The sequence below is a fragment of the Petaurus breviceps genome, unplaced genomic scaffold, assembly GCF_028583685.1.
Source record: "Petaurus breviceps papuanus isolate PSGF00001 unplaced genomic scaffold, PetGlider_PUasm1.0 90919, whole genome shotgun sequence".
In the NCBI taxonomy this organism is placed as follows: domain Eukaryota; kingdom Metazoa; phylum Chordata; class Mammalia; order Diprotodontia; family Petauridae; genus Petaurus; species Petaurus breviceps.
In genome coordinates this window covers 13238549-13252060 of record NW_027187378.1, presented here as the reverse complement: position 1 = coordinate 13252060, position 13512 = coordinate 13238549, and the positions used below count along the sequence as shown (strand labels likewise).

The 13512-nt window shown below is 37.2% G+C and overlaps 1 protein-coding gene across 1 annotated transcript in view; it reads right to left on the bottom strand.

Moving 5' to 3' along the window:
- The window catches only part of CFAP61 (cilia and flagella associated protein 61), a 365072-nt gene that overhangs the window by 218443 nt on the left and 133117 nt on the right, over nucleotides 1-13512 (bottom strand). Inside the window, exon 17 of the mRNA XM_069075487.1 lies at nucleotides 6879-7013. Coding sequence (XP_068931588.1) covers nucleotides 6879-7013 — 135 coding nt within the window. The remainder of the gene's footprint in view (nucleotides 1-6878; nucleotides 7014-13512) is intronic.

The following is a 13512-nucleotide window of genomic DNA, read 5'->3' as shown; positions in this document are numbered from 1 at the left end:
CAAAACTAATAATAAAAGCTGACATTTTTAAAGCATTCCAGGGCTTGTAAAGCACTTTGCTTATACATACATATATACACACAAACATACAAATACATATATACATACACAAATACACACATATATATATATTAAGACATATGTATATCCTCACACACATATATATATAAAATCTCATGAGCATCCCAACAGTACTAGGAGAAAGGTCTTAGAGGGAATATCTCCATTTTACAGATGAGTTCACTGGGACTCAAAGAATGGTTGCTGGCTTGGGCCCAGAAAGTGAGTGCCCAGGGCAACATTCACCTCAAGCTCTCTCAGCTCCAAGTCCACTAGAAGATGAATCATTTCTCTTTTAAGGTTGCCCACTTTTAGTTCTGGGAGGTTTTTTGGTCAGTTTTTCTTTTCTTTTTGTTTTGAAGCATCCTTTTTTTTTTTTTTGGCTGTCATTTCTTTCATCCTTGAAGGCAAATTCTGAGGATGCTGTGAGAGCCACTTAGTGCCCTTGGAGCTGAGATCCAGCCGAGGACGCTGTGCACTTGGGCCATGGCTCTCCAGAGGCACCACGGCAGTCATATTATATATCCTGGGGCACTCCTGAACCTTGATGGTATTCATTACCATAGCTCTGCAGGAAAGAGCATCTATTTTTTTCTCCCTGCTGAACTGTGGCATGAGCCCAGCCAGCATCCAGGAAAGCCTCAGGATTTCCTTTTAGGTGGGGTGAAGCCTCTTTTTCAGAATTAAAGTAGCTACCAAAGGAGAATGAGGCATCCTGAAACTGAAAGGACACATTGGTTACTTTAAAGGTTGCTGGGGGCGGGGGAGGGAGAGGATACCTTAATTCTCTTTTTAAACAGGAATTTTAAAATGGTGCAGTTTTAGATTCAAAGGTTCTCTTTGAAAGAGAATTCCTGTTTATTACTAGTAATTTCATAATTACATGAAAGGTCTATTACTGTGAATTAAAGGATGCTCAGTATTTCTCCTTATTTTCAGCACCGAAACAACTGAAAGCTTCTTAACTCCTGGTAAGAATATTAGATCTGAAAGTATGCTTCATCAATATTCATTCTAGAGATTAAGAAGCTGATGATTGATTAGCATTGAATAGACAAACCTTAAGGTGGCTCAGCTCTGCTTCCAGCCTAAGTCATAGAATCATTCACCCTCACACAGGGACCAATGAACATAGAGCATCGTTACCCATGAACACATAGGGCTACAAGCATGAATCCCACTTATACTCTTTGAGCCTCCTCCTCTGTTCCATAAACCTCTATAAACGTTTCTATATGTGTTAAGGAGGCATTTCCAGCATGGCCCCCAGAGGAAAAAGGCAGGCTTCACAGGGTAATTATGACATGATGTTAACATCAATGTTATGACTACAGGATTATGACAAAGATGGTGGGCCTCTCTGGCCCGTACCTTTCCCAATGTCATTTCTCAGTGTCAGGTTTGCAAGTGTAAATTCACTAGGCTAAAGTGCTAAACAGTTGTTTTGTTTTGTTTTTTGAAAGAATCTGACAACAGCTAATTTTTTTGTCAAAGTTCAAGTAGTTAATGCCAAGGATCTACAAGATACAAAAATCATTTTCAGGTCACTTAACTTTTCAATGGTTTGGGTTTTTCATTCTGAAAGCAGAACTATTAACTTACAACCTGAGTCCTCAGGAGACCTGGGTTCAAATCAAGTCTCTGCTATTAGCTACCTTGGATACACAAGCTCCCTGGGACTTGATTTCTTTATCTACAGAATGGGGGTATTGTTTGTAAACTGTTTACCGAAGGGTCTACTGGATGTGTTCCATCTCCTACCTCCCTGCCTTTGCACAGCCTGCCCCCATGTACTGAATGTACTTTCTCCTGATCTTTCTTACATTCTGCAGCTTCTTTGAAAGCTCAGCTCATATCACCTCCTGTATAAAACCTTTTATGACTCCCGTCACCCCACAGATAATGTTCCCCCCCCCACATACCAATTACTTTGTAATTTGTATATTTATATGTTCTTTCCCCTTATGATTTTAAGCTCCTTGAGGGCAGGCATGGGGGTGGAGAGGGTTTGTCTTTGTATTCCCAATATATATAGTTGTTTTAGCACACCACAATGACACGTAATAGGAATGTAATTCAATGTTTATTGCTTGACTGATTAATGCTTATGAGAGAAGTATCACATAGTAGAAGGAATTAGGGTAGTGGTTTGGGAGTCAGAAGACAGGCTCAGGACCTGCTTCCCCTGTCCAATGTGTTTGAACAAGTCATTTAACCTCTCTATGGGTAAGTTTCCTCATTTGTAAATGGAGTTAGATTAGATGAGCTTTAAGGTACCTTACTTACTACTCTAAAAAAAATTCTGATTCTGAAGATAATCAGAATCCGACTGAGAACCATAAAGATATGATCTTGGAACACAAGCAACTTTCAGTCTAAAAATGATACTTATGAATAGGATTCATGAAAATAGTTCCAAGAATCTCAGAAAAGAATTTGACTATAAATGGAAAATATTATACTTTTATATACATACTCAAATGTATAGGGAATTTCTGCATAGTACTGGGGAGAAGTAAATTTGAATTACAGGGTAGATTTAAACTGGGGTAACCTACTACAAGTACATTTGCAATATAACATGTCTTGGACATTCAAGACAAGTCAGAAAATATTCATGATTTCACCATATACATGGTACAGAAAGAAGCATTAATTGAATGTTGAGAAATTTCCATCAAAAAGATGCTAAATAGTTGATCTCCAGAAATCCACATGGAAACTAGACGGCTGGCAATGAAAGTGAAGAAGTTTAAGGAGGGGGTGGGAAACAATTAAACCAGGAGAAAATCTAGCAGGTGCTGGGTAGAATAATGAAATTTACTAGGACAGCAGATGTACAAGTGAAACTGTATCCAGTAACAGTCCATCAGATGGTAATTATACTTGGACTGAGGGAAGAACAGTCAGAGATGAAAAGAAGCAATTCAAAGGGTAACTAATGCCAGTAAGTAACATCTTTGCAAAAGATCACATTCTAGGAAAATAGTAATATATTTAAGTTTAAGAAGGAAGATGTTTAATAAATTGTGATTTACTTTAGGAAAATAAAATAGATCATTCCACTGTCAAAATCATATAAACTGACCAAAAACTTGCCCCCAAAATGCTTACACAGATAATGTGTAATAATTTTAAATGAATGATCATTTTGAAAGTATGATTAAATGGCAGCATAAAAGGTTTGACCTAAAAAAAGAATTCTAGACTAAGCTATAACAACTATATATTTTAAGAAATGAATGTTCTAGCCTCGTTTACATGCATTCTGCTTTTAGGTCTACTTGCTTTTCTTCCCTTTCCCTGATATTTTCTTGTCACAGGCAGAGACAACCAGGGGCTTAGATATATGCCATTCAGATATGGCATTTGTTGGAATTCTGTCTCCAAATGATAGAAATATCTAAATATGAAAGGCACTGAGATCCAGCACACATGTAATCTTAGGGACTACTTGCACATGCTAGGACAGCTTACCTCTGTAGAATGAGTTAATCTTCCCTAAAACAAAATTTGTCCCCAGGGTCAACCCAACCCTTCAGGCAGCTGCAACTAAACATCACCCACAAACTTTGGGGGATCCATACCTGGACACACCCACAAACCATTCCCACTGACTCATTTTCCTTAGGTTTCCATACTCATTATTTTCTTATCTCTCTCTTACACACACACACACACACACACACACACAATCACTCCAATCACAACACTAACTCTCCCATAACCCTCTTATCTTCTGAAAGCAGAATATTCCACTCCCCCAGGGTCAGTTTCTTAGCCAATCCTCTTCCACTGATTTCCAGCATCAGGAGTTTCTACTGCTCCCTTATAGCCTGGGCAATAGTTAAGAACTAGGCAGTTCCATGTTCTCTTCAATTAGGGCCAGCAGCTGCTCCTCCTTCAGAGTTTACCATTCAAGAGAAGCAGCACCAAGCAGGGGAAGAGTCAAAAAAGCTGCTGTTTTTGTTAAAATACTTACTAGATATATGACATTGGCCAAGTCACTTAACATTTATGAGACTCAATTTCTTTAAGTGTTAAAAAAAATGGGAGTAGTGAATACCTGTCTCATGGGCTTGTTATAAGGAAAACACTTGGTAAATAGTAATATGCTTTATAGATATGAGTGGTTATGATTGTAATAGTTGATAAGCAGCATTTATTCAATAAATGTCTTTTGATATTAAAGTACAAGAGCTTTTGTCATCTGTAATTGGTTATGATAAAATCTAAAAATTATTAATATATTTTTAAAATACTGGAATGGATTCCAGGTCAGAAATGAGGAATGTTTCCTTGATACAGAGGCATTCCCTAGAGGAATTCCTCAGAGTTTTGTCTGTTTACACTGTGGCTGACTTTTCTTCAGTCACTTTTCCACTACTGGTTAGGCTAGCCTGTCCTGCTAAAAAACCAATCAACCTGACCTTAATAACTGATGAAGGGGCAAATTCCTAAATATATATCCACTTAGTAGCAGCTGAAGATTTTTAAGTTAATTTTGGTCTGTCTCGTCTGTCTAAATGGTAGCATAACTGATTGCATTTTCATGTAGATGGACCATATAAATACATTTAACACAAAATTACCAATTGAATGTTTACACAATGAACTCTAGGGGGTAATCCTAGCTGGAAAAAGATCTCCAAAATCTATTCTATCTCATGCTTATTGATTATTAACTTCGTCAGAAATTTCTTCCATTATTACTTGTTGACTATCAGACTATATTATTAATCTTCATGACTTTTCTTCTGCAGCTTGTGGCAAAAGCTCATTAGTCTATTTGCCATGCCCATTCTCATGGCACAATACTTGGAAGACAGTCAATTAGTAGAAACTATGGGGGAGATATTGTATCAGCTAAACTAGACTGAAAGAACTAAGTCATTGTGCAGAGGTCACCAAACTGCCATGAAATGATAAATTCCAATCACTGCTGACCTGTGCCAGATTCAAATTGGCAACCTACTGAGCTGAAAAGCTTTCTATCCCATTACTAATGCTTGGAGTGATCTGTTCCCTTGAAAATTGACTTCCTAGGTGAAAGCAAGGAAATGGAAGGCAACATCAAGATAGACTGAATTGGATAAAAGCTATGAAAAGTAAGTGATCAGATAAATTTATGAATATGGTGAGGGAATGAGAGGGGCACAAATAGTGCAGTAAATAGGGAGATATGAAATGTAAAAGAGCAAAACAGAATCTGTTGATATAGTCATTTAACTCAACTGATACAAAATGTATCTCCCTGCTAAGAAACAATGGACATAATATTACATAACTATCTTTCCAATATCTTCTTTTGTGTTATTTTGCCTTAGTCAACTAATAAAAAAAATAAGAGAACAATTCTTCAATATTTCTCATCTCAATCAATATTAAAATATTTTTAAATTGTACCCTTAAAGTTCTACTAACAAACAAGTACAAAAAGCCATAACTAGTCTAAACTTAAAAAACCCCAGCAAATTTGACTTGGTTGAAAACAAATTATCACTTGACCACTTAACTAGTGGGTGGTTGTAATTTTTCCCTATAGCAATTGTATGTGTGTAGGGGGAGGAGGAGTTGGAGTTCTTTGTTACTAAGCCCTTAAACTCAAACTGAGACTCTCTTGTACCACTGTAAGTAAAAAAAAATAAATAAACAAACAAAAATTGAAATGGTGATTAAAGAATGAATATTTGAATCCAGATCTTCCAAAATAAATAATCTAGGACACAGCAACTGTCCTGAAGAAAACTCAATTGTCTCATATAATTTAGAGAAAAGAACCCAGAAATAACATCTAAAGCAACTGTGTGACCTCCTCAAAATTGGGCTTTTATAGAGCAGTCATCCTGAATTGTACTTGGATGCAAACTAAGGCAGAATGGGGGTGGGGAAGACGGAGAGGAGGAAAAGACATTGGTAGAATGTACTTCGTAAGGCACTAACATCTGTAGAAATGTTCATCTCTTAGAGATAACATCTGTCTCTGAGGAATTTTGTTTTCAGATCTTAGGGCTTACACTTTTATATTCCAAGGGGAATCGTGTTTTTGTCTTATGGTAATTTTTCTAATTTTTAACAAGAAAAACAATTTATCCTAAACAGACTTTTATAGGAAGGATGATTCTACAAGATTTTTCCTCTCATCTCCTTTTGTTATTGAAAATAGCTGTATAAATTTTTGGCCTTAAAAGTCAGATTTTTACTTCATCCCCTTACTTTGTGATATTTTTCTATTTGTGTAGCAAGAAAAGCTTCTCTAGCTTAGGCAAATGCATTCATTTTAAGGTCAAATATCTTAGCAGCCCAAGGGTATCTAATATGTTTCTGTTAATCATTCTTGACATTCTGCAGCAGTTTTCAGAGTTTCACTCCAGAAGCCAATTAAATAAACATGACTTTAGGACTAAAGAACTATCTAAAACATATCAAGTACGATTTCTGTCAGTTTCGTCTTGAGTGACATAGCATTTCTTGTCATGAACCCAAAAATCAGCTGAGAGAGGGATACCATTTGAAGTGATTGCAGAGAGAAAAAGTATACTATAAATGCTGTTGATGTTAGAAAAATTCCTTCCTCCCTGTATTTGTTTGTTTTTAGTGATCACTATGCAATGGTTACTGTTTTACTGTTCAATTTGAAATGAACATTTTGGATACGTAGTGCATTTGCAAGGCTTGGGCTGTAAGGGTATGAACACCAGGTTCACTGTAATTAAGAAGCAGCCTATTCAACACTAAGACAGTAATGTCGTCCCATCTGCCAAACCCTGCATTAGCTGGCACTATGCCTCTTGCCTGCTGCTGCTTCTGTTACCCACCTGATCCTTGGAGACCTCCTTTGATGGAGCATTTATGCCAAGCTCTTCCAGAGGATAGACAATCTGTCGTCTTGGTCGCACGGGAACCAAGTAATGAAGGGCAGATGTCAGGGAATGGGCATAGGGATTCTGAAACTGAAAGACAGCGATCTATATTTTAGCAGGGAGAATGTCAGAACAGTGCATCACAGATGTCGGGTATATGGCTTACAGATACAAAATTCTTAACTCGGTTGACCAAATCCAAGAGAAAAATCATCAAATAAACAAACATACTCTTAGAGCAGAGGAATGAATTGCAGATAATGCCTGACACTAATGAAGATAATTATGAGAGTAATTACATTACTATCTCTGTGGGAATGGCAGATAAACAAGTGGTTTGGTTTATGGGATTTTTCAGTACAAGTATTTTCCCCAGGAGGATATTCTTCTCCATAGTGATCATGAATCAGCTTGATTTGACCTCATTAAGCTGTGTTATCTGCTTACTGTTAACCTTTGCTTGTTTGGCAAAAGATGCTTTAAGAAAACACATAGCCTGAAATGTCATCCAAGTGAGCAACTTAAAATGAACCTAAAAAATCTCTCCTGTTGCATAGCATGTCATTCTAAATATCTTCAACTGAATTTTTTTCTGGATGAAATAAACTATAGGAAATAAAACAATAAAATGCAAAGTGTGCAGAAGGATGCATTATCTCAATTTGACCTACATTAATGTTATATTACAAGTGGAATTACTGCTTCATGAAATTCATTCTGACAAATAGTGCTTTGATGAGAAAACACTAAAATATTAATTTAGCATTTATTATTAAGAGCTATTAGTACAAATCAATGGTGGAAGAACTGGGAATAGGGGGAAGTAACCACTTTATTTTAGAATTTCTGAAAGAAAAGAAGAAGAAAATTAGGCATAGTCTAATATGTCCTAGATTTTTGGAGAATAGATTTCAAAGGTTTCATTAAAAAAAAAGAGATAAGATTTCATAGACTGAAATTCAACAAAAGTCAGGTCGAAGAGCTGTTAATTTCTCAAGAAGGAAATTCTAAAGCCAAAAAGGAAAACAATTTTGAAGAATGGAAGAGGAATTATCTAAAGAAATCAGTGTAAATACACAGGGAATTAATTCATTCTCATAGGATAAAAAGACATCTAAAGATGATAGAAACAAGGGCAGGTAATGGAGGATATATTTATACATGCACATATACATATGTGTATACGCATGCATATGTATGTCTATAGCATGCATGTATACACATATGTGTATGTAATAAGCATGCGGGTCTGCACATGCATGTCCCCAGGTGTGTGGTAGGATGAGCACCGATCTATATGTGTAGAGGTACCCCAGGTTGGCCAAGGCTATGGTTGGAGCTGGCATTACAGACAACTGCTATGGACTATACCATGGCATGTTCATCCTGGGTAGCCAAACATAATAGCTAGCATAAGATGTAGCCATTCTTTTCCAGGGGTCGCTGATTCTTTGGGATAAAGTGGAGGCAACAGACAAAATGAGAAAGAAAAATAACCATTGAAAAGATATGCCTTCTGTCACCAGTTAGCTTCATGCTATCAAACTAAAGCAGTGGTCCTATCCTCATATATGCATGTATGTGTATATGTATACACATGCCTGTACATCTAGATCAGATGTGTCATGGGCCCCTTTGGCAGGCTGGTGAAGTCAAGAGACCCCTACTCATAATGTTTCTAAAATGCATAAAATAAAATACATAGGATTATAAGTGAAATTATATTAAAATAAAATTACCACAATTTTTTTTTTGCTTTTTGGAGGGCAATTGGGTTTAAGTAACTTGCCCAAGGTCACATGGCTAGCTTTTTTGTTTGTGTGTGTTAAGTGTCTGAGGCCGCATCCGAACTCAGGTCCTCATTACTCTAGGGCCAGCACTCTAACTCACTGCGCCACCTAGCCACCCCATTATCACAATTTTTTAAAGTTTATGGACCCCAGGTTAAGAATCTAGAATAAGAATCTAGACAATACATATGTGTGTAGGGAAAACTAATACAGCAGAGCTATAATTTCACTGGGGTATGGCAATGGTCTTTCAACTTTTTTGATCATGCAACATTATCAGTAAAAAAAAAAAATATGAGTAATTCTCCCAATATGTGTATGTTTAAGTGTATTTACATGAAAAATCAAAATTTTAAGGGATTAGAAAAATATGAAATAATATGGATCCTAGAATCAATATGGAATCATTGGAGCTTATTGGGTAGAGGAGTGACATGGTCAGATGTACATTTGAGCAAAATCACTTTGGCAGCTTTGTTGTTGTTTGTCCTTCATTCTTGAAGAGGACCATGACATTGGGAAGGTGATGCCATGACTTTCAAGTGAACTGGATTTAAGTGAGGGAGGGCTGTGCAAAGTCACCAGCCTCACTTTCTCCTCCTGAGCCATCTGGGTCCAGTGGCAATATATAGATCAGGATGACTGGGGATGACCCTTCAGCAAGTTTTGTGGAGTATAAATTGAAGAGGAAAGAGATTTGAGGCAGGAAAACTAATAAAGGGGCCATTCCAATTGTCCAGGTGAGAGATGAGAGGCTGAACTATGGTGTGAGCAGACAAAGAGGACAGATGAGAGATATTGTAGTGCCTCGGAGTGCAGAGCCCTCCCATGAAAGGGTAGCTGCTATCACCACGAAGGGATGGGGTGTGAAGATGAGAAGGATTTTCCAATCCTTCTGGCACCTGTTCAGCTGCTGCTGTGGCTGTCTAGGTAGTTAAATTGTAATTATCCAGAGAAGCCTATTCTGAGCTCAGAACCTAGGGAGTTGGGAGCTTGAATAGGAGAGGGAGGAGTCAGAGGATTATGAGGGATTAAGGGAAGGTTTGGTTGTGTTGGAGACAAGTCACAAATTTATCTATTGTGGGGAGGGTAAGATTTAACGGGACTTCCTGCTTGAGTGTGTTGGGGCCAGGTCTTGGCTCTCATTTTTGATACCACTGATATAGGAAACCTGTGGTGCTCCCAGGGAGGAAACTCCTACCACCAATGCAGATCTATAATTGCTCTCGGGAGAGCTACACAGAACACTGAGAGTTTAAAAGACTTAGATTCAGAAGAAGAACTTGAACCCTGGTCTTCCTGATTCTCTATCCACTATTCCATGTGCCTGTCGATGAAAGATAAGAACAATAATAATAGGGCTCACTTACATAGTGCTTTAAGTTTTGCAAAAAGTAATACATACAACATATCAAAGGATAAGTATTTTAAAATGGCATAATCTTATAAGAATAGTGGCTGCTAGAACACTCAAGTTCAAAATGAAGTGAGGGTGGAGGGAACAATTAAGGGGGGGGGGAAACTTCTTTAATTTTTTTAACTATAAATTGGAGAGAAAGAAGAGGATCAAAGTAGGCTATGACCACCATCAATGGAACAACGAAAACTGATGGTGGAGAGGAGGCAGATCTTCTCAGCTCATTTTGTCTTCCTTTTATTTCCAGCCCCTGAACCACTGGTGCGTTCCTCCCAGGGCTTCCATTTTGGGAAGGGAAACAAGTTGGCCATCCTTGGTAAGGGAGTATTCATTCCCCTCCAAAATCTGTCTCTACCTTTCCAGATTTCATCTCTGTGCCTCAACTGCCATCTCACCCTGGAACTTCCCTCAGCACTTGGGGTCTTCTCACCCAGGAACATCCCTCTGCCATGCCAGCCCCCTTCTTCCACTGGTGAGTTCCTCTCAGGGCCTCCATTTTGGGGAGAAGCCCATTCCAGCCATCCTTTATTCCCCTCCTACTTCTGTTTATGACTCTTCAGACTTCAACACCATATCCCTCACCTTGGGGAAATAGGATTTGTCTTCTATCCTCCACCCCTTTTCACCTTCCTTTGAAGTGTGTTATCTTCCCTCTTCCTTAGACTGTAAGCTCCTTGAGGGTAGGAACTATCTTTTTGCTTGTATTTTTATCTACAATGCTTAGTGTAGTGTCTGGCACATAGCAATAAATGATTGTTTTGCCTTGCCTTGCCTTTCTCCTACTTTATTTTAAGATATAGCAGTCCTATCTGCACTCTTCCTCTGCTCCCAAGAAAAACAGCTACATCTATAGTTGCCCAGGATGATGTGTCATCATGTAGGCCATAGCACTTATCTCTAACCCCAACAGTAAACCATGGCCATCCTTGGGTACCACTGGAGATTATCGCTAGCACTAATCCTGGCACAAAACCAGCATTATATAGAATCAAAGGCCTGCTCAATGTCCTCAGACATTTGACTCTTACTAGCTTATGACCCTCAGCAAGTAATCCCAATTATCTCAAAAACAAAAACAAAAAGTCCTGCTCAAGTGAGCCTCTAATTTCTGAGGCGTTTCCAGGCTGGGTGGCTATGTGTCTCTGCTGACAGGCTTAGGTCCTTCCTTGCTAAGCTCTGTTTCATAGGAAAAGACCAATGTCCTTTGAACAGATAGAACAAAAAAGAGCTACTAAGAAGCTCAAATGCCAGATATCTAAGTAACAGAGCACTCACTGGAATGCTTGTCACTAGAGGCAGGTGAACTACCTCACTGATGTAAAAATTAATAATAATAATAGCTAACAGGCATGCAGAGATTGCATACTTATCAAATTTGCAGATGACAGAGAACTAGGAAGGGCTATTGGCAGGCTAGAGGACAGAATAAGAATACCAAAAAAAAGAGCTTGACAAGTTAGGACATTGGACCAAACCTGATTAGATGAAATTTAAGAGGGAAAATTTAAAAGTTTTTGATAACTTGAATTTAAAAAATGAACTTCACAGGGAAACATAGTAATTCATCTGGAAAAAATCCTAGGGTTTTAGTTAACGGCATGTGTCAAATGTGAACGTTCATTATTAATAAACAGTGTGAGAACCAAGAAAGATGAAGTAATCTTCAAGTATTGTCCAGGACTAAGGTGGGAACAATTCTGGTCAGGCTGGAGTATTGTGTACAGTTATGGATGCTACCTCTTAGAAATGTTCAGAAAAGAGGAATAGGAATGGAGAAGGATTTCAAGGTCATGTCAAGTCAGAATCAGTTTAAGGAACTGGGGGGTGGGGTTATTCTGAAAAAGAGAACACTCATAAGGAAAATAATTGCTATCTTCAAATATTTGAAGGTTTGTCACATCGAAGAACTCAACTTATTCTGCTTTGTTCCAGAGGGAAGAACTGGGAGTGATAGGTGAGGGATGCAAAGAAATAAAGTTAGGTGTAATGAAAGGGAAAACTTCTTAAGAATTAGATCCTAGGAAGGTATCTAGGGTCCCTATCCTGTAGGACTGCAAGCAAAATTTGGAAGAAAACACATTAGGTATTTTTAGGTAATTCTACTTTAGATATAGGCTGGATTTGATGACCTTTGAGGTCTCTTCCAGCTTAGATCTTGTGATTTCTCTTTCTTTCACATTTCTTCCATATCAGAGAATTCTCTGAAATGATCTCCAGAATTTTGTAACCATTTAACAATAAAAATTTAGGTTAATAAAATAAATAGGTCTAAAACCCCTAATGAAGTGTCTGCTTAATGAAAGCAATGTTTTGTAATGTAAATGTAAAAATGTAAAATGTAAAAAATGTTTTCTTCTAAAAATAAGAATTTCATTTATTTCACAAATGACATTTCAAATATCACATACCTAATTTGCTAAAAATGAGTGTTGCTTAATATAGTTATATGGATAGCAGTCATCATGAGGCTTTCTAAGTGAATTTCTTAAAGTGTAAAGCACTTCAAGTTTCACAACACTGGGCTATAGAACAACCCAAATGTTACTTTTTTAATAATCTTGGTTAAATCTCTCAAATATTGCACCTAAACATGTATTGTAAAATAAAACACAGATGAAACCATCCAGACAATCAAAGTACAATAAATTAAAATGACCTTATCTTGACTAGTTGTATATTTTAGACAAAGCAGTTTTTGTTGCTTTTATCTGAGTCAATTGTATAATTAGTGGTCTCCAACCTCTACTTTTACTTGAATCTGTGGAAGTATACACTAGAATACAAAGTGAATAATAAGTATTTATCAAAATCTATACCCATGTTATATACATGCATATATGATTAGTCTTAAAGGGCTCTTAATTCTATATTTTAAAGTACATATAAATATTAAACTGTGTCCAAAATACTATTTTTTTATTATTACTAATGTATCAACAATATGAATAAAATGAAGAGTCTGCTATTACAACCAGAAAGTCACCAAACTAGTACTAAAGAAGGAATTAAAGGAAAATCCCATGGCCCAGGGTTCCTAGTCTACCCAAATTAAAATCTGGGTTTGTTGGATATTATTAGAATGATTTTCCTTTCCATGATCATGGGAAATAACCCCATTGTCAGTTCTACCTCACACCAAAAAATCATTTCCTGTTGCACCCTATTCCCTTTATCACCCCAAAATAAATAAACCAATCCACTGATAGGTAATAAATACTGTCAAGTTCATTGCTATATGCATGCATTCATACACTTTTACAAAATTTTAGGACTGCTAAGTGATATCATTTCAATTTATATTGGCTCACTTTATTTTTTAAAAGATACCCAACACTTTCTTTCATTCAACTGGAACCTGGCCTAACATACCTGGATCAAGAAT